This window comes from Myotis brandtii, unplaced genomic scaffold (genome assembly GCF_000412655.1).
Source record: "Myotis brandtii unplaced genomic scaffold, ASM41265v1 scaffold550, whole genome shotgun sequence".
Taxonomy (NCBI): domain Eukaryota; kingdom Metazoa; phylum Chordata; class Mammalia; order Chiroptera; family Vespertilionidae; genus Myotis; species Myotis brandtii.
Window position 1 is genome coordinate 3,606,798 of NW_005370043.1, and position 17,454 is coordinate 3,624,251.

Sequence of the window (17,454 nt, forward strand, 5' to 3'; positions counted from 1 at the left end):
TTATGTAAGTAAAAAAAATTTCAAAAACCGATAACTGTTTTCAGAAAACATGAATAAACTAATTCATTGATGGTGACTTCGTTTTTCCTTATTAGCTCCAGAAAACTCACCCTTTTGTCCTTTTGTAGCCCTAGATGGTTTGGCTCAGTGGCCTGCGGAATGAAGGGTCTTGGGTTCAATTCCAGTCTAGGGCACATGCCCAGGTTTCAGGCTCGATCCCCAGTAGAGGGCATGCAGGAGGCAGCCCATCAATGATTCTTTTTCATCATTCATGTTTCTCTCTCTTCCCCTCTCCCTTCCTCTCTGAAATCAATAAAAATATATTTAAAAAACAAACAGCCCAGCCAGCGTGGCTCAGTGGCTGAGTGTGACCTATGGACCAGGAGGTCACGGTTCAAATTCCGGTTGGGGCATATGCCCAGGTTGCAGGCTTAATCCCCAGACGAGAGCGTGCAGGAGGCAGCCGATCAATGATTCTGTCATCATTGATGTGTCTCTCTCTCTCCCTCTCCCTTCCTCTCTTAAATCAATAAAAATATATTTCAAACAAATGAAACTGGAAGGTTGGCCGTGACCAGTTGCTCAGTGGTTAGAGCGTCGGCCCATGGACCGAAGGGTTTCAGGTTCGATTCTGGTCAAGGGCACTTACCTCGGTTGCAGGATCAATCCCCAGCACATTTGAGGCATGTGCGGGAGGCAACCAGTCAATGCATCTTTCTTATATCAATGTTTCTCTGTCTCCCCACTCCCTTGCACTCTTGCTAAAAATAAAATAAATAAAAAAAATAAAGGAAAAAATATCCTCAGGTGAGGATTAACAAGAATTGAAAGGTTGGTATGCATTTGACTTCACACTCTGCAGAAACATCCTAATAGTCATCCACATCTACTTCAAGGAATACCACATTGGAATACTTCAGAGGAAATGAAAAAAAAGCTTTATCATTTTGCCAAACCCACACCATGCGGCTGAGAAGTCAGCTACTTCAAGTTTATCTCCTGTACTGTTCAAGGCTTCCTCAAAAGCATACTTGCTCTTGATCAGCTTCACCATTTGGTCATCTGAGGCCTGATGAGCAACCATTAAGAATCGATGGAAGTGGATGCAAAGCAGCAGACCAAGCTTGGAGAGCACACAGCCTGCCTTCCATTTTTTAAAATTATTATTTCTTTAAAAATATTTTTTATTGATTTCAGAGAGGAAAGGAGAGGGAGAGATAGAAACATTAACGATGAGAATCATTGATGGGCTGCCTTCCGCATGTCCCACACTGGGAATCAAGCCTGCAACCCAGGCATGTGCCCTTGACTGGAATCGAACCAAGGACCCTTCAGTTTGCAGGCCGATGCTCTATCAACTGAGCCAAACCAGCTAGGCCTGCCTTCCCTTTATAGCGACAGGGTAGCTGGGCCCCCCACTTACTTATTCAGTCAAGTCAGCTCCATGAAGGTAAAAGGAGTTGTGCACCAAACCTGAATGATGCAGCAGCAATCTCTTCAAACCACAGTCCTGACAGTTTATACTGTGAACTCTCCCCATGAGAGAACTGGAAAACTACCCAATTGTTTCCCCCTTTGTCATGAATACTCAAATATTCTAATGCCCAGGCCTGAGAAGTCAATTTCAAACTCTATCATATTTGTCTACATTAGCAACAGACAAGAATCCCTTCAATCTCATACACTATATTTTGACTACTTCCCATTAATGCCCCTCAAAAAAGGGTAAGGATGTACTTTTTCAGGAGACACACTTCTTTGTCTTTTTCAAAATAGGCATTCCTCTCTCCTAGATATAACTCCACATCTATCTCTCTCTTCCCCAGAAGTCAATCCACATGCATGCATTCCTAAAACATCTGAGCAATGCTCTAATCACCTAGCAACGCTGTCCAGGGTTCAAATGTTGCCCACCCCACCCTCTGAGAAACTGAGAGGGAACATCCAGTGGCTGCCTCCTGCACGCCCCCTACTGGAGATCAAGTCACAATCCCCAGTATGTGCCCTAGCATTGAATCAGCATCCTTTTGGTGCACAGGACAACCAACTGAGCCACACTGGCCAGGGCTCAAATGCCCTTTTAAAGTTTGAGAAGCACTGCCCTGATGACTGATTTCACTGTCAAAACACTCGAGGAGCCAAGTTTCAAGTCCAACAGGATTTTGCACCTGATCAAAGAGGGGTCCTAGGAACTCAATGGAGGTAAACGTGACACTGTGTTGAGAGGAAAAGTGAGTATGTCTGGTATTAACACCATAGAAAGAAAGAAGCACAACACATGGATGTTCTCTCTAGTTCGTATTTATTAGTCTGCATAGTGACTTTAATCATCCAAACAAAGGGGGAATCCCTCAATGTCATCCATCTCAAATAGGAATGCAAATTAACTTGTTTCAATGCCTGTTATAAAAACAAATACCCTTTTAAAAAATCTGATTTAACACATTTTTTTATTTCACTTTTTCCATTTCTTTATAAAACAGTCATCTCCTCACTAGCAGCTCTCTCCCCTAGAGTGGGGAAGGGGGTTGGAGATGGTTGGACACCTCCAAAAAAAGGGGGAGGGGGAGAAGGGCCCAGGGTTACCTCCTGAGGTTCTTCTGGGCCTGTTTCAATAATGTGTCAAAGTCAAGAGAATCAAATTTGCTCTTTACAGGAGCAGGGTCAAAGTCTTCCCAGTTGGAGTCTATAAAGGTAGAGAAAGACAGACAAACATCAAGGTCTCTGACCACACTTCCCAACCACAGAGTCCTCAGATGGCCAGCCACCTCCCATCCCAATAATGACTTTAAGTCATCCCACCCCTTGGTTCCTTCAAGTGTCAGATGAATACAAGTCTGCCGAGCCCACTCTCAAAAGGTTGGGAGCCCTTACACCAAAGCCTCAAGGCCTCCCTCCACTCACCAAGATCAGAGTAGCTTCTCTTGCAGAACTGCCTGCGCCCCCCAAAGCAGAGATCAAAGGGCTGCTCATCTGCCTGTCTCAGCTTGTGGCCACTTTCGATGGCTGCAAATGCCTCCTCAGCATAGCGGTAAGTGACGAAGCCATAGTTGTCACTGGTGGGTGAGGCAGAGGCTGGCTATTTGGGCACATGCCATGGAGAAGAAACACCCACCAGGGTACAGAGGACTGGGGTGATTCTTCTCATTCCCCAAATAGCCAATCCTCTGAGTGAAAAAATGTTGTGCAGCACACAGAGCAAGGGGGAAAGACAAAAAAAGCATCGAAGTACATCCTGACCTTAGGGCCCACGCTTACCCTTGGACACGGAAGTGGATGGTGCACTCCTCAATCTCTCCAAAAACAGAGAACCTCTGTTTCAGCTCTGACCGAGTCATGCGGCCAGGTATCTTCCCAATGAAGACCACTCTTCTCTCTTCCTATGTTGGGACAAGGGAAATTTACATACCATGAGCCAGGGCCAGAACTACAGAAGGCTCTGAGCTTGTGACTCAGGGGAAAACTCCCCCCACTCCCATGACCTGTTCCTCTACTCACTATTGCACGCTCCTTCTGCAGCACTCTCTGCCTTTGGTAATGGTCATGTGATCGATAAGAGCTGTACCTGACAAGAGAAGGTGCCATCAACCACCCAGACATTAGACAGCTTAAGTCTCTGAACTCTCAGGCACTTACACCCCAGATGCACTGACTCCCTGAACACATGCTCACCGCCGTCTCCTGTCACTTCTCCGGCGGGGGGATGGGGAGCGGGACCGGCTTCGGGAACTAGATGATGAGGATGAGGAAGATGAGGAGGAAGATGAGGAAGAGGAAGAGCATCTTCGGGAACATCCAGAGGAACTACAACTGGACCTAGAGAATAAAGGGGCGCATAGGAATGCTGGGAATGGTGCAGGTATATACTACTTACTTCACCTTGGCAGCAGCCCTGCCTCCTTCTCAGGAAGCACAGGACCAAAGGCAAAAGAAAGCTGAAGAGGTCTAGAAAAACTCTTCAAAGATGACCAAACTGAAGCCCTGATGAACTTTAGATGTATCTGGAATGTTCTAGAGTATTTTGGCATAGGTCATATTTCTTTTCAATTATGCAATTAAAGATTGAAAAATATTTAACAAATCAGAAAGAAGAAAAATAAGTGAAGACTAAAAGAGATAAAGGCTACCTTATCTAAATAGGAAATCTGGGTCTGATACTGAAAAAAAAGTACTGCCAGGAAATAGATGAGGCCACAGGGACACCCAAAAGAACTGCCCAGACTCTTTCCTCAACAGATTAAAAGGACTGTCTGCCATTAACAACCCACAATCCCACCTTCCCACATACCACCAGGAAAATACCAGAAATGAGGACTGATAGGAGTATTCAAAGGATTCAACATGGTTAAGATCAAATCCTAACATTTCCCCAAGGCAGGTCTCAAGGAAGCAGAGACCTCAGGGATACCCCAAACTCCAACAGAGGACAGAAGCTATTTTCTCACAGCTTGCCTCCTTCAACAATCCAGGGAAGGCAGAGAAGACAAAAGCCGAAGACAGAAACAGGAGCCTTAGTGCCTGAAAGTATCAAACTCAATGTGCAAAAAAACTTCCTAAATGGAGAGGACCTAATAGACCATTAGAGCTCACCTTCGCCATCTCTTGTGTGGGGGGGAGAGGGACCTGGACCGGGATCGGGATGAAGACGACGATGAGGATGAGGAAGAAGATGCTTCACTGGTCCGGTTGGACCCAGAGCTGACAGAACTGCTGCGGCCACGGCGGCCCTGCCAGCCCCGGCTCGGGGGGCTGGCTGACCTGCAGGCTTTTCGATAACAGCGCATTGACCGCTTGGCTGAGGGCTCAGGGGGAGTCCTAGTGTTCATGTCATTCCGGCAGGGCGAGGCCTCAGGGGACAGCAAGGCAGATGGGGCAAGGCAAGGGGCTGGGAGATCTGCCTGCTCTTTGCTAGTCCTGTGATCAAGTGGCTCCTGGGAGGCAGCTGTGCCTGGAGGAAGAGGGGCGACTGGGCCCAGGGACAAGACAGGTTTGATGGTGATATCCTGATGGCGTTTGACGTTCCATCGGGAGCCTGCCTCTGGAAAGACTAGAGCAGGAGTCTTTTTTGGGGGGCTTCTGCTCCGGACACAATAGTCATGGTCCCCAGAGCCCACATGGACTGGACTAGGGCCATGGACCCCTTCTTGGAGGCAGGCTGCAGCTGGATGTTTGGCCTCTGTAACTCCTTCAGGCTTCAGGGTTCCCTCCTGAACGATGGACTTAGGAGATTTGACTTTGGCCAGCAGGGAAACAGCAGCCAAGGGCTTCCATAACTGGTGGGGAGGGGTAGCTGGAGGGGTGAGCCCTGTGAGGGGAGGGAGGATGGAGATAGCAGGATGAGATCCGATTCTACACTTCCAAACACTATGTAAGCTCCAGAGACCCCCACCTCATCTCACAAAGTTCACCACAATGGTCCACAGCCCAACTTCTCCCATTGCTGCAACTACTTCTTCCCCCAAGTTCCCCATCTTGGGGACCAGCAACAGAAACCCCGCCAGCCAGGGTCTTCCTGAATCCATCAACCTTTCATTGCCCCAACCTAACTGGTGACCAGGTCCTGCCCAGTCTACCTCTCCATTCCTAGACCCCTCCACCCTACTCCAGCATTGCCTGACTTCTGGCTGCATCTTGTCGGGACTTGTCATCTCTAATGATCCCCTACCTTGAGCTTCACACCTGTCCACCTGTCTTCTACATTGTTGCTGGAGGGAGCACCCAAAAACCAATTCAGTAAAGCTTTTTCAATTGCTTCTTCCATGCACAGGATAAAGTCCAAATAGCTTACCATTACAAAGTTCCCATAATTTTTTTTTAAAAATATATTTTATTGACTTTTTACAGAAAGGAAGGGAGAGAGACAGAGAGCCAGAAACATCGATGAGAGAGAAACATCGATCAGCTGCCTCCTGCACATCTCCCACTGTGGACGTGCCCGCAACCAAGGCACATGCCCTTGACCGGAATCGAACCTGGGACCTTTCAGTCCGCAGGCCGACGCTCTATCCACTGAGCCAAACCGGTTTCGGCAGTTCCCATAATTTGACCTACTTACCACTCCAGCTTTTATCTCTTGCTTTAGCTCTGATCACCATCCTGATCAGCCACTATACCACAGCCAAACCTAACCACTTGCAATTCCCCAAAACATACCAGGCTGATTTTATTTCTTCAGTTCACTCTAGATGCTCATCTACAGAATTCTCTGTCCCCTAAACCTACCTGATTGGTATCAGTGATTTTCTCAAGCCTCTGCTTTGGAGATTATCTTCCATACAACCCATCCCTGACACTCCCCCTTCAGACCCCACTTATTTGACATACAACCTCTGATACTCAACAAAGTCATTTTGCCACTTGCCCCTGGACTGTGAGAACCTCAATGAGGAGGATCAGATCGGGCTCTACAAACATTTACTGCATAAACTAAACAAAGACAGAGTTCCCCACCCTGAACCCACCTGCCACGTTGGCCAGTTCTGGGGCTTGTAACCGGTCTAGGGGCCTCTTCTCCTGGGGAGGGTCAACGCTGCTGGCAGGGGGAAAAGGGAAAGCCTGGTTCATTGCCTCCTCAACATCTGTACATCTGCTTTCCTCACAAAGCAATGGGAGAGGGGTGTGTGCAGAGAGGAATGGGATGCACAACCTGCCCCTATCATTCTCCCCCAGCACAAAAACAGTCTTGGTGACTGAACTGTAGGTTGGGTCTTAGCTCAGTTCTGCCCAATGCCAGGAGGCAACTCAACGATAATCTTAAATACCCCCCACCCACCTCCTTCACGCCAGCTTTACCTGCCCGGCTCAAACCAACCCAAAATCAATGTGGAGAGAAATATGCTTGGCAGAACAGCATGGCATACCATGAACAAGAAAAATTTTAAGAAGTCCTCTCAGTCCTGGAAGACCGGGGAGCAAGGTGTAGGGTGCCTGTATCCTCCAAGGAGCCAGGGAAGCCCTAGCCATCAACATCTTCCCCCACTTATCTTAAATTATCACCAGTGTTGAACAAGTTTAAAACGTGTTAAATGAAAACCCCCCAAAGGCATGACTTGCCAGAAGACAAAAGGCACCTCTAGGACATTTGGAACCCCAGAATGGAATCAACCAAAGTCTTGGTACGCATCCATCCTCCTACCTCACCACCCAAAACAGTGCCCAGTAGTGATGAGCTGAGCATGGGGATGTGGAAACAGGAAAAGACTCTAGAGCTGACTAAACGTCACTGCAACAGAGGCATCCAATGAATGATCCTGGAGCGCCGGCCGGCTGCTGACCAACAGCTGTAGGGTAACTCGCTCACATGTCTCCATACTTACCCTGAGTTTCCTACAGCCAAGTTGTCAGCAGGAGCCGGGGGAGGGCACTCCTTTTTGGCTGCAAAGAAACCATACTAGTTAAAAGCCCAACCAGATGTTCCAAATTGAGGAGGTATAGAAGGGCTGGCTTTGAGACCCAAAGGAGGAAAATCCACTTTGCCTACATATTCCACTGGGCTCTCCCCAGAAAGATCCATTTTTCTCCAGTGTGTGCACAGGTACTATTGTTAATCATGTCTCTTCTCTGCTCAGAAACATCCACACTACCCACTGAATCTGAGATAGTCAAACTTCTGAGCCTAACAATCAAGGTTCTACATGACCTGCCCAACTTCCTAGTCTTATAGTTTACACTTGTTCTACAGTTACATTTTTATTTTGCCTTGAACTATAGATAGCCATTACCAATTTAGGAGTCATTTCTGCAGACTTTTCCTCCCAATTAGGTAAGTTCCTTGAGAACAGGATATAGTATCAACAGCAGCACCATGCCTTGCAATGAAAAAGCTGAATTATCCATTGCCTTCTAAATACACCACACTCAATCATTTCTGTATCTCTGCCTTTATTCACCACATGCATTCTATGAAGGCCTATCTTTCAAGGCCTACCTTGCGAGCTACTTCCCTCTAGAAAACATCTCCCCATTGGTCTACTCTTTGTAATACTTGCCACGCTGTACCCTCTCCCTGGCTTAGATGGCATCACAGGTGGATCTTGTCTCCCATTCCATTAGGGGACTGCTCTAGTGGCTCAGGCTGTCCTTCCCCCAGTTCAAGTAACTATAAACTGGGCCCAAAGGAAATAGTAACTTTAAAAAGGGGTTGGAGCAAAGCTCCCCAGGTTCCCTCACCTTCTGACTTCTCAAACTGCTCCAGCAGACTGGACAGGTCCGATGCCTCGATTCCTGTGGAAGCACACAACACAGGATTGGAAAACAGCTCCTATCAATTGAGTACACAGGTCCCAGGAAGTCCCAAATCACGTCATCTCTCCCTTTATGCTCCCCCTGCTCACTATACTAATAAACCAAGACAGGAATACAAAGCAAGAAGTAAACAAACCCAAAGCTCTGACTCTCAAGAACCCTCCAAAGAAATCCAAAGGCCAGCCCCCCCAGCCAGGTACTTTATCCTAATCTCTGGAGGACGTTCTCCACCCAACCCCAACTCCCTTCTTCACACCAACAGATGACTTGCCACCAGTTGACCCTGCCTCCGCTAACCTAATACCAGTTGACTCTGACACCAACTGTGTGGCACTCACCAATCTCACTGATGAAAGCCTGTACCACATCCTCAGGATCCTGGATACGTGGGGTAGGCAAGAAGGACAGTTTCCTTAGACGGGCTGGGTGGACAGCAGGCAACTTAGTGACAGTGCTCTGCTTTGGTGTGGGAACAGCCTTGGCAACAGGAGAGGGTGTCTTCTCCCTGGACTTGGTCTCCTGGGTCTCAAGTTTTAACCTCTCTGATGCAGGCTCCTCAATAGCCACACTCTCAGCAGGCAGATATGGTGAAACCTTATTCTGTGGGCTTTGCACTGGGGAGGATACCTTGTGTTTCAGATGGGGAGATGCAGGGACTGGTTTGACCTCCACCTTGGTGGGCTCTATCTGTGGAGCTCCCTGGCCAGCTGAACCCAGAGTGAGGGGAGGAGCCATCGGTACAGGAGGTAAACTTTCAGGAGGGCCAGCTGGGATGCCACTGGGCTCCACCTTGGGTGGGGGAACAGCTCTCCCAACAGAAGCTACAGGCAAAGGTGGTGGGGGCACAGTAGGCCAGAATGGAGGGTGTTGCAGCCCTGCACCCCACCCCATGGGCCCATAAGTACAGCTAGAGTTGTAAGGCGGGACTGGAGCAGGAGGGGGTACCCAAGGCACATTGCAAGTGGGGGGAACAGCATAGGTGCCAGGGGTACCAGACACTAGGGGCACTGTTGGTGGGGGCGGCAAACAAGGATAGCCAGAAGGAGACACTGGGGGATAACAAGGCCAGGGTGGCATGGGAGCATAGTGAGTATAGGGATCAGGTGGCACTGGCCCCACAGACATTGGAAGACTAGGAGGCTGCAAGGTTGGTGGGGGCAGCATGGGAGTCATGCCCAGCCCACCCGGTGGAAAAGGCACAGCAGTGGGCATTGCTGGGGGCATGGACTGCACAGCAGGAGGTGGAGGTCTCACTAGCAGTGGCATCTCTTGGGATGGCAACTGCTCAGTGGGAGTTGAGGCCACAGATTTGCTTGTAGGTGGCTCAGGACTAGGAGAAACAGGACTGGGACCACCCACAGGCACAAAGCAAGTCTCAGGGCTTCTCTGCAGAGGTGTCTTCTTGGCTGGGGCTGGTGGGATGACAAGACAAGGGATGTCTGCTAGCCCTGTGGGGGTTTCTGGGAGGCTGGGCCACTTCCCAGATGGGAGCTGGGAACTCCTTTCTTCTGCCTCTGCTTGGCGCTGCTGCCTTCGTCGCCGGTACTCAGATAGACTAAGAGGCCGAGGTCTGGTTTCCTGGGTTGTGGCATTAGTATCACCTTCCACCTTCAGAGGACCCACGATCTCCTTAACTTCAGAGATGATGGCCTTTGGGGGGTCCAAGGACTCTGACTCTAGAAGGAGCTGGGGGGCTGGACTCCCCTGGGCTGATGACATTGCACCACGTCTGGGGTCAGTTGGCCTAGACTTAACTAGCACAGGCTTAACTGGAGCCAGGTCATTGGGAACAGAGTCAACTGGTGCTAAGTTGGTGGAGACAGGGTCAACTCGTGGCAAGTCATCTGAGACAGGAACAACCACTGCAGGGTCAACTGCTGGAGAGTCAGCCAGGACTGGCTCAGTCAACACTGGGTCAGCTGGAAGAGGGTCAACCAGCCCTGAGTTGGATGAAGCAAGGTCAACCAATGCAGGGTCAACAGATACAGGGTCACCTAGAACAGGATCAATTGCAGAGGGATCAGTTTCAACAGAATCAAGTGGCATGGGGTCGGCATTAGCAGAATCAACCAATGTGATATGGGTTGGAACAGGCTTAACTTCGATGGTGTCACCCAGGTTGGGGTAGAGGTCAAGAGGACATTCTTCAGCAGGACTAGCTTGTCCAGCATTACTCTCCAAGTTCCCAGAGCTAGGCTTCTCCAAGGTACCTGCCCAGGCCCGAGCCCAAGCCCGGGGCTTCCCTCTACCATGGGGAGGCCCAACCTCTTTTTGAAGTTCCTCCTGAGGCAAAGTGCCTGCTTGAGAGATCACCCCTGTAGCCATAGTAGGCTGCCCACAAGAGGATGACCTCAGTCTCATGGCATAGCCTTCTGTACAGGCTGCTGGCTGTTTCTTGTTCTTCTTTCTCCTGCCCTTTCGAGCTCTCTGGGAACTCAGCGCTGCATCGGCTGGTGGGTTCTGAGGCCCCTTGGGCACCATTGGCTCCATGATTTCCTTGGGCTCCAACAAGGCTGACTCCAGCTTTTCCCCTGAGTCCAGTGACAACCCCTCTTTCTCAAGGCAGAGGGCTTCCTTGGTCACAGCAGCCTCTGTCTCTGACTCAAATGTAGGCAGGAGCAGCTGCAAGGCTGGACTGGCCTCTAGTGAGTCATCCAGGAGCACAGGCTGGGGTCCAGTAGGGATCTGCCGCACCACAACTGGGATCTCCAGGTCATTGCCAGCTGTGGCTGCCTGGCCCACAATCTCCAGCACCACACAATCTTCAGGCAGTGTCAAATCATCCGGCTGCTCCTGAAGTTCATTGTTGAGTGATGTCAGGTGGGTGAAGTCGGGCAAGCAGTATGGGTGCATGGCCCGCACCAACTCACTCAGGGAAGAGATGCTCTCATCACCAGCTGCCTGCACTGCCATACCTGCGGCTGCTGTTTTATCTTCCTCCTCAGGGCAGGCCAGGTGCATGGGAAAGTCTGGGATGCTGCTCATTGAGTTGCCATGTTCCACAGCAAGCATCTGGCCACTGAAGCTGGCCACCTCCTCCTCTTCTTCCCCATCACTACGCTGTTGGGGAAAAGGGGACTGGCTTCTGCGGGGTCTGGATCTTGGGGGTCTCCAGCTAGGAAGTTTGGGGGAGGAGGTCTCCAAGAAGGAAGAAGGGGAGAAGTCCCAAGGGGGATCTGCGAGAGACATCTCAACCTACAGGAGAGAAGAGAAGCCACAGAAGGAGTTTTTTCCAGGAACATCTTTTTCCAGACCTGTCCCCACACACTCCTCCCCTCCTGGGATTCCCTGAGACTCCTTAGGTCAGGCTTACCCCACTCACTCTACTATTGCCTGAACTGGGCCCCAGCGGATCAACTGACGTGATGAGGTCACGTTCTGAGGGTGTCCGAGAGAGAGTGAGCAGCTTGTGCAGCTAAGAGAAAGAAAGAACCTGAGATGAGTTTGTGCTTCAGAATACGTGAGTAGACCCACAGACATGGTTCTAACCTTTGCACCAAACCACACAACCCCTTCCCCTGGTCCCACACTCACAGAGGAGCCCTCCCGAGGTGAGGCAAGCAGCTCAGAGTCAGGAATGCTGTCAAATGGAGACAGGTTCTCGGAATCTGCATTGTCCAAGATCTCCGTCAGAGCTGTGAGTAGTGACACTTCATTCTGGTCCTCCAGAGATAACCTGCTCTGCTCCAGAAAGACAACAGGAAAGTTCTACATCATCATCCCAAATGACCTACTGAGCCACTAAGAACTGAATGCCAAGAGAATCAGTCTCCCAGGCTCTCAGTTCAGTTCAATTTGCCAAGGACAAAGTTGAGTACCAGGAGACATGAGTTCCAATCCCATTTACTACCATCTACCACCTCTGTAGTGTCAACAGAGACCTGTCAAACCTGAGTCATAAACTTATGTTTCAAACACTCCCTTCACCCTCAAGCTAAGTGGAATGCTTAGCAGACAACCTTTGGTGAGGCTGGAATTGGGCTCAAAACAGGGATCAGAACCCTCTACACATGTAAGGGGCCAAGGCAGGAGAAAGGAAAGTCTAAGCCTACCAGGTCATCCTTAAATGGGACATAATCTGACAGCCTGCAGCCCAACTCTCACCTAGAGACAAAAAATGGACTTCAGGTTGGGTATTCAGGAACCAAGGTTCTGGGAGAACGGAGCCACTAAGCCAGGGGTGGGAAAACTTTTTGACTCGAGGGCCACAATGGGTTCTTAAACTGGACCGGAGGGCCGGAACAAAAGCATGGATGGAGTGTTTGTGTGAACTAATATAAATTCAAAGTAAACATCATTACATAAAAGGGTACGGTCTTTTTTTTTTTTTTAGTTTTATTCATTTCAAACGGGCCGGATCCGGCCCGCGGGCCGTAGTTTGCCCACGGCTGCACTAAGCCATAACCTCTCATGCAAACTGCCTGTCTAAAGATCTCTAGGCCCAGCTCTAGCTCACCTCTCCAAGGCTCCCAAAATCTTCAATGAGGGAGATGAGGGAGGCATCCATGTAGCTCTGCATGGTTCCCAGCAGTGTTTCATCCTGCAGCATCAGCTCCTCCATCTCCAGGTCCTTGTCCTTAAGACAGGGGCCCAGCCGAGACAGACTGACAATGCCAGAATCATCCACCTCTTCATGCAGCAGCACCTGGGGGAAAAGGGGGGATGTCAGAAGAGCATGGTGAAGGCTACAGGGCATGGACCTTTTGGGGCAACTGACTGATATGCTCTGTAAACTAGGTGCCCAGCCTTCCACAATGGCCCCAGACTCAGCAGGAGCCCCACCACAGCCAAACCTCCAGACTTGCTGGCAGAGAGAAGTACAGCTCGTGAGCCAAAGCCCCTACCAAGATGGCAGTGCTCAGGGACCTTCTAGGCAAAAAAAAGTTTGGACTCCATCCAGAAAGAGCTGGAGCCACAAGAGATTATTAAACTGGAGAGTCAAAATATCAAGACTGTTCAGGCCGAAACCGGTTTGGCTCAGTGGATAGAGTGTCGGCCTTCAGACTGAAAGGTCCCGGGTTCGATTCCAGTCAAGGGCATGTACCTGGGCAGCTGATCGATGTTTCTCTCTCATCGATGTTTCTAACTCTCTATCTCTCTCCCTTCCTCTCTGTAAAAAATCAATAAAATACCGGTTTGGCTCAGTGGATAGAGTGTCGGCCTTCAGACTGAAAGGTCCCGGGTTCGATTCCAGTCAAGGGCATGTACCTGGGCAGCTGATTATTGATTTTCTCTCATCGATGTTTCTAACTCTCTATCTCTCTCCCTTCCTCTCTGTAAAAAATCAATAAAATATATTTTTTTAAAAAAAAAAGACTGTTCAGAAGAGATGTCTGATGGCAGTGTGAAGGCCAACAGTCTGAAGGGCACACCAAAGGAGAGGAGATCAGCAAGCAGGCAATTTCAACTACCACCACCTCACCTCCCTCGATCCCTCTTAGGCCTCTCTTCCCGTTTAATCCCATCTTCTTCAAGAAGACACCTTCAAGATGATCTCCCCGCTGAATTCACACACTTCTGTACCACTCACTTTTCTGGCAAGCACATCCTGTCCCCTCCCCAGCCCATAACATTCCTTACATCAATACTAAAACTGGATTCCAAGTTCCTTTGGGGCAAGTAACCTTCGTATCCTATAGTTTTTATGTTCTTCTTGGTTCTTATAAGGGTTTAAACTATACACATACTTCCTGGTCATCCTAGGTGCCTAGTACAGTGTCTTATATACACTTACTTCATACTTTTATTATGAAGGCCTACAGTGTGCCACCGAATATCTCAATGGTAGTCCCAAGGAAAAAGTCTCTTCCCTAACCCTATCAGGTGAGAGCTAAAGATGAGAAAGCTTGATTCTGTAGTTGGAAAAGCCCCACCCCACTACTTCCCTGAGAACTAGCAATGTCTTCAGCCTTGTTAGGCAGGGAGCCACCCGTCCAGGCCTGTCAAGCATGTGGGTGTGGGCTGGGCCAGAAGTGGCTGGAATGGAGCGAGCAAGGCCAGAGGCCAGAGCCATGGGTATCTATACTATAGGAAACATATGATGCAAAGGCCCGAGAATAGGAACAAACATGGATAAACCAGTTCCCCCTCTCCTTCTGCAGCAAAGGGAAATTGCATCTCTTCCAAGAGAAAAAAAAGCAACATGTGTAACTAACTATACCCCATACCCACCCTCCTACCAAGTTGAGGATAACCTGGGAAAGGAAAGGCTAGATAGGAACACTTTAGGAGGCCAGGGACAGAGATGAAGTGAAAGGTGGCAGGTTTTAGGCACTAACTCCTCCCACGCCTTCACAATCCTGTAATTACAACCAGCAGCTGAATAGCACCTGGCTCAGCAAACACTCCTGGGTGAGCAAGGAGGCTGCATCTCAACTTGTCCTGCCACCTACCTGGCCTAGCCACTGGGCCAGAATCTCAAGACAATGCCCAGCTCTACAAACGATTCATCACCTCCATCAGACCAGTACTGGAACCCGAGTCAGAGACACCCCCCTCTCCACCTTACCTCACCCATCATTCAATCCCCAAATAGGACAGCTCCTAGAGTACCAATATCATCTAGGGCAGGGATGGGGAACGTCTGGCCTCAGCCGTATAAGGCCTGCATAATCATTTGGTCTGGCCCAGCCAAGGCATTAGGGGTGAGTTAATTAAATGTTTGACCAAATATAGCAGGCTAATTTTTAAACTGACAACTCTGTATGGCCCACAAATGATGTTATAAATATACAAATGGCCCTTGCCAGAAAAAAGCTTCCCCACCCCTGATCTAGGGGCTAAACCCAGGCTAAAAGTGAACCCATATCCAGTCTTGTCCCTGCATGGCTCAAAACCAGCTACAAACTTTTAAAAATAAGTCAGATCACTTCCAGAAACAGTCCCTAAATCCCTCCAATAGCATCTTACTGCCCTTGGCATTAGGTTTGCACTTCTTAATATGGCTTAAAGGGGTCGTGGTCTTCCCCACCAGACTCTTCTGCTCCAGTGTGTCCTCTCACCACCCTGCCTGTCTCTCTACACACCAGCCACACAAGTCTGTTTCTCCAATAAGTCATGTTCTCTCCCACCTCAAGGCCTTCACATACTATTTCCTCTGATGTCTGTTTGTGGGGGTTTTTTTGTTGTTGTTGTTAATCCTCATCCGAGGATATTTTCCCACTGATTTTTAGAGAGAATGGGAGGGAGAGGGAGAGACAGATAGAAACATCAATGTGAGGAAGACACATCGATTGGTTGCCTCCTGTACACACCCCGACCAGGGCCTTGACCAAAATTGAACCCAGGACCCTTCAGTCTGAGGGTCAACGCTCTACCCACTGAGCAAACCAGCTAGGGCATATTACCTCTGATGAAAGTGTCTCCTACCTACACACATAGCCTTATTAGAGTCTCAGCTTAAAATGGTCTTTCCCAGACCCTGCAAAGTAGATTGCTACTGCTGATTATATAATCTCAAATATGCACTTTCCTTATTATCTGTCCAGCCTGATAAAAACATAAGATCCTATTGGCGGGGGAAAGGAGATCCTATAGGACAGGAGTGGTTTACCACAGTATTCCCTGTGTCTGAACATAATGCTTTCTCAGTAAGTAGCTGGTTGACTGGATTCCAAATACCCAGGGTTTTTTTGTATTTGGTGGTGAGGGGGGAGGTGGGATCTCTTCATGAGACCTTTCCAACCCCAAATGACCACCCAACTTAGATGACAGCTAGATCATGAATCCTTCTTGCCTCTCCCCCAAAGGGTGACCTCTGGAAAAATTAGGGAAGAGGGTGTGACAGCTCCCAAGTTAGGGACCCAGAAGCCATTCTCCCTTAGGCAAGGGCCTGGATTGGTCTGCTGGAACTGACACTACCTGGTAGCCTGCAGCCCAACTCCCACCTGGAGAACAACAAAAAAAAGCTTTCAAGGACTCGGCTTAATTGCTTAAGAGAGATAACAGTTCAAACTAAGTCCTGCACAACCTCCACTCTGGGTGAGAACTTATAAGAAGTCCTGTGCTGAGGAATAAAAAGATAACACTTTAGAAGTATGGAGAGCTGAAGGCCAAGAAAATAATAATCTGACAGGAAGGAATCCCCCAAACCAATAAATGTTCATCTAGTGTTGTTCTCAAATCGCCTCCAACTTTTCTCATCCCCAGCAAAAATTCCAAACAGCCTTAAACACAAACCACCCCAATTTGTCAGTTCACAGCAGACCTTAGCTGTCTCCTCAAAAGAGATGCTGGAGGGAAAAAAGTGAAAGGTGCGAGGATTCTCTTTCCTTTCCTTAAGCTTGTCCCATGTATATGCTGACAGTCCCCATTCCCCTTGAATCAAGAATGAGGCAGGACTGCAGGCAACCAAAACACCAGTGCCCGTGACTCACAATCCCCCCCAAGCCGGTCAGGCAGAAGCCGCCACAGCTCACTCCACAGCCCTGCAACCTCAGCCCTCTCCCCGCCCCAGCACACTCCGCCATCCGCAGGGAACAGACTTCCCGCACATCCGGGAAGTCCTTCCCCAGACGCCGTCCGGAGGTTCCGAGGACCAAAGCGGGAGGAAAAGGAACTCCAAGCCTCCGAGCAAAGTTGACTCTAGCAGCCCCTACCTTCCTTCCCGGCCGGGGCCCCCAGCCCCCTCGGAGATGGCGGGACCTGCTGAGACACACCCAGTTCCCGGCAGTGCGGCTCTAGAGCCGATACGAGGACGCCGGGCAGCCGGAGGCGGGAGCCACGTGGACACCCCCTCCCCGCCCCCACGTGGACCCGCGGCCCCCCTAACCCTGAGCCCAGTCCACGTGGGTGCCGAGGCCGTCTGGAGGGGGAGGGGAAGCAGACAAGTTCTCTGGGGGAAATCGCTCCCCCCCGCCCCACGTGGCTCCGAAAAGGCACTGCGGCGCGGGGATAGGGGCACCCCCCCCCCTCGGCATCCTTAGATGGAGATCTTAGCCCTTAACTCCAAGTCCGAATCCCCCTTCCTCCCTCCAATCATGGGCCGGGTTTCCGACTCCAGACTGTGCCCCTCCGGCGTTCCGGAGGAATGGCCATAGGGACCCCGCCTCTGCCTGCGTCCCACCAGCAAAAGGCTCAGGTCCACTCGGCCCAGCCTGCCTCCCACAGCACCCGGCATCGACTCCGGAGCGCTTCCTCCCTTTCCTGTAGCGTCCACGTGTCACCGCCCGGCACACGCCGCTTTGCTGCCAGCCGCGGGCCGCCCGCCCG

At 50.0% G+C, this 17,454-nt stretch overlaps 1 protein-coding gene and 1 pseudogene across 4 annotated transcripts; both read right to left on the reverse strand.

The window, feature by feature from the left end:
• Positions 1 to 20: 20 nt before the first annotated feature.
• Positions 21 to 1,054, reverse strand: LOC102257859 (annotated as a pseudogene).
• A 1,229-nt stretch (positions 1,055 to 2,283) lies between these two features.
• Positions 2,284 to 13,061, reverse strand: PPRC1 (peroxisome proliferator-activated receptor gamma, coactivator-related 1). 4 transcript variants are annotated; one of them, XM_014549467.1, is made up of 13 exons: positions 12,701 to 13,058; positions 11,779 to 11,925; positions 11,558 to 11,659; positions 8,583 to 11,439; positions 8,170 to 8,223; positions 7,317 to 7,374; positions 6,462 to 6,532; positions 4,591 to 5,305; positions 3,673 to 3,816; positions 3,499 to 3,559; positions 3,259 to 3,380; positions 2,905 to 3,056; positions 2,284 to 2,686 (listed from the first exon to the last, which is right to left on the reverse strand). In XM_014549467.1, the coding sequence occupies exons 1-13, from the start codon at positions 12,938 to 12,940 to the stop codon at positions 2,583 to 2,585; spliced, it is 4,827 nt and encodes a 1,608-aa protein (XP_014404953.1). In that variant the 5' UTR covers positions 12,941 to 13,058; the 3' UTR covers positions 2,284 to 2,582. The 4 variants fall into 4 exon arrangements, with proteins under 4 accessions (XP_014404953.1, XP_014404952.1, XP_005878328.1 ...); XM_014549466.1 differs by having other exon boundaries at positions 3,499 to 3,565; positions 12,701 to 13,057; XM_005878266.2 differs by having other exon boundaries at positions 11,779 to 11,824; positions 12,701 to 12,783.
• Positions 13,062 to 17,454: the final 4,393 nt, after the last annotated feature.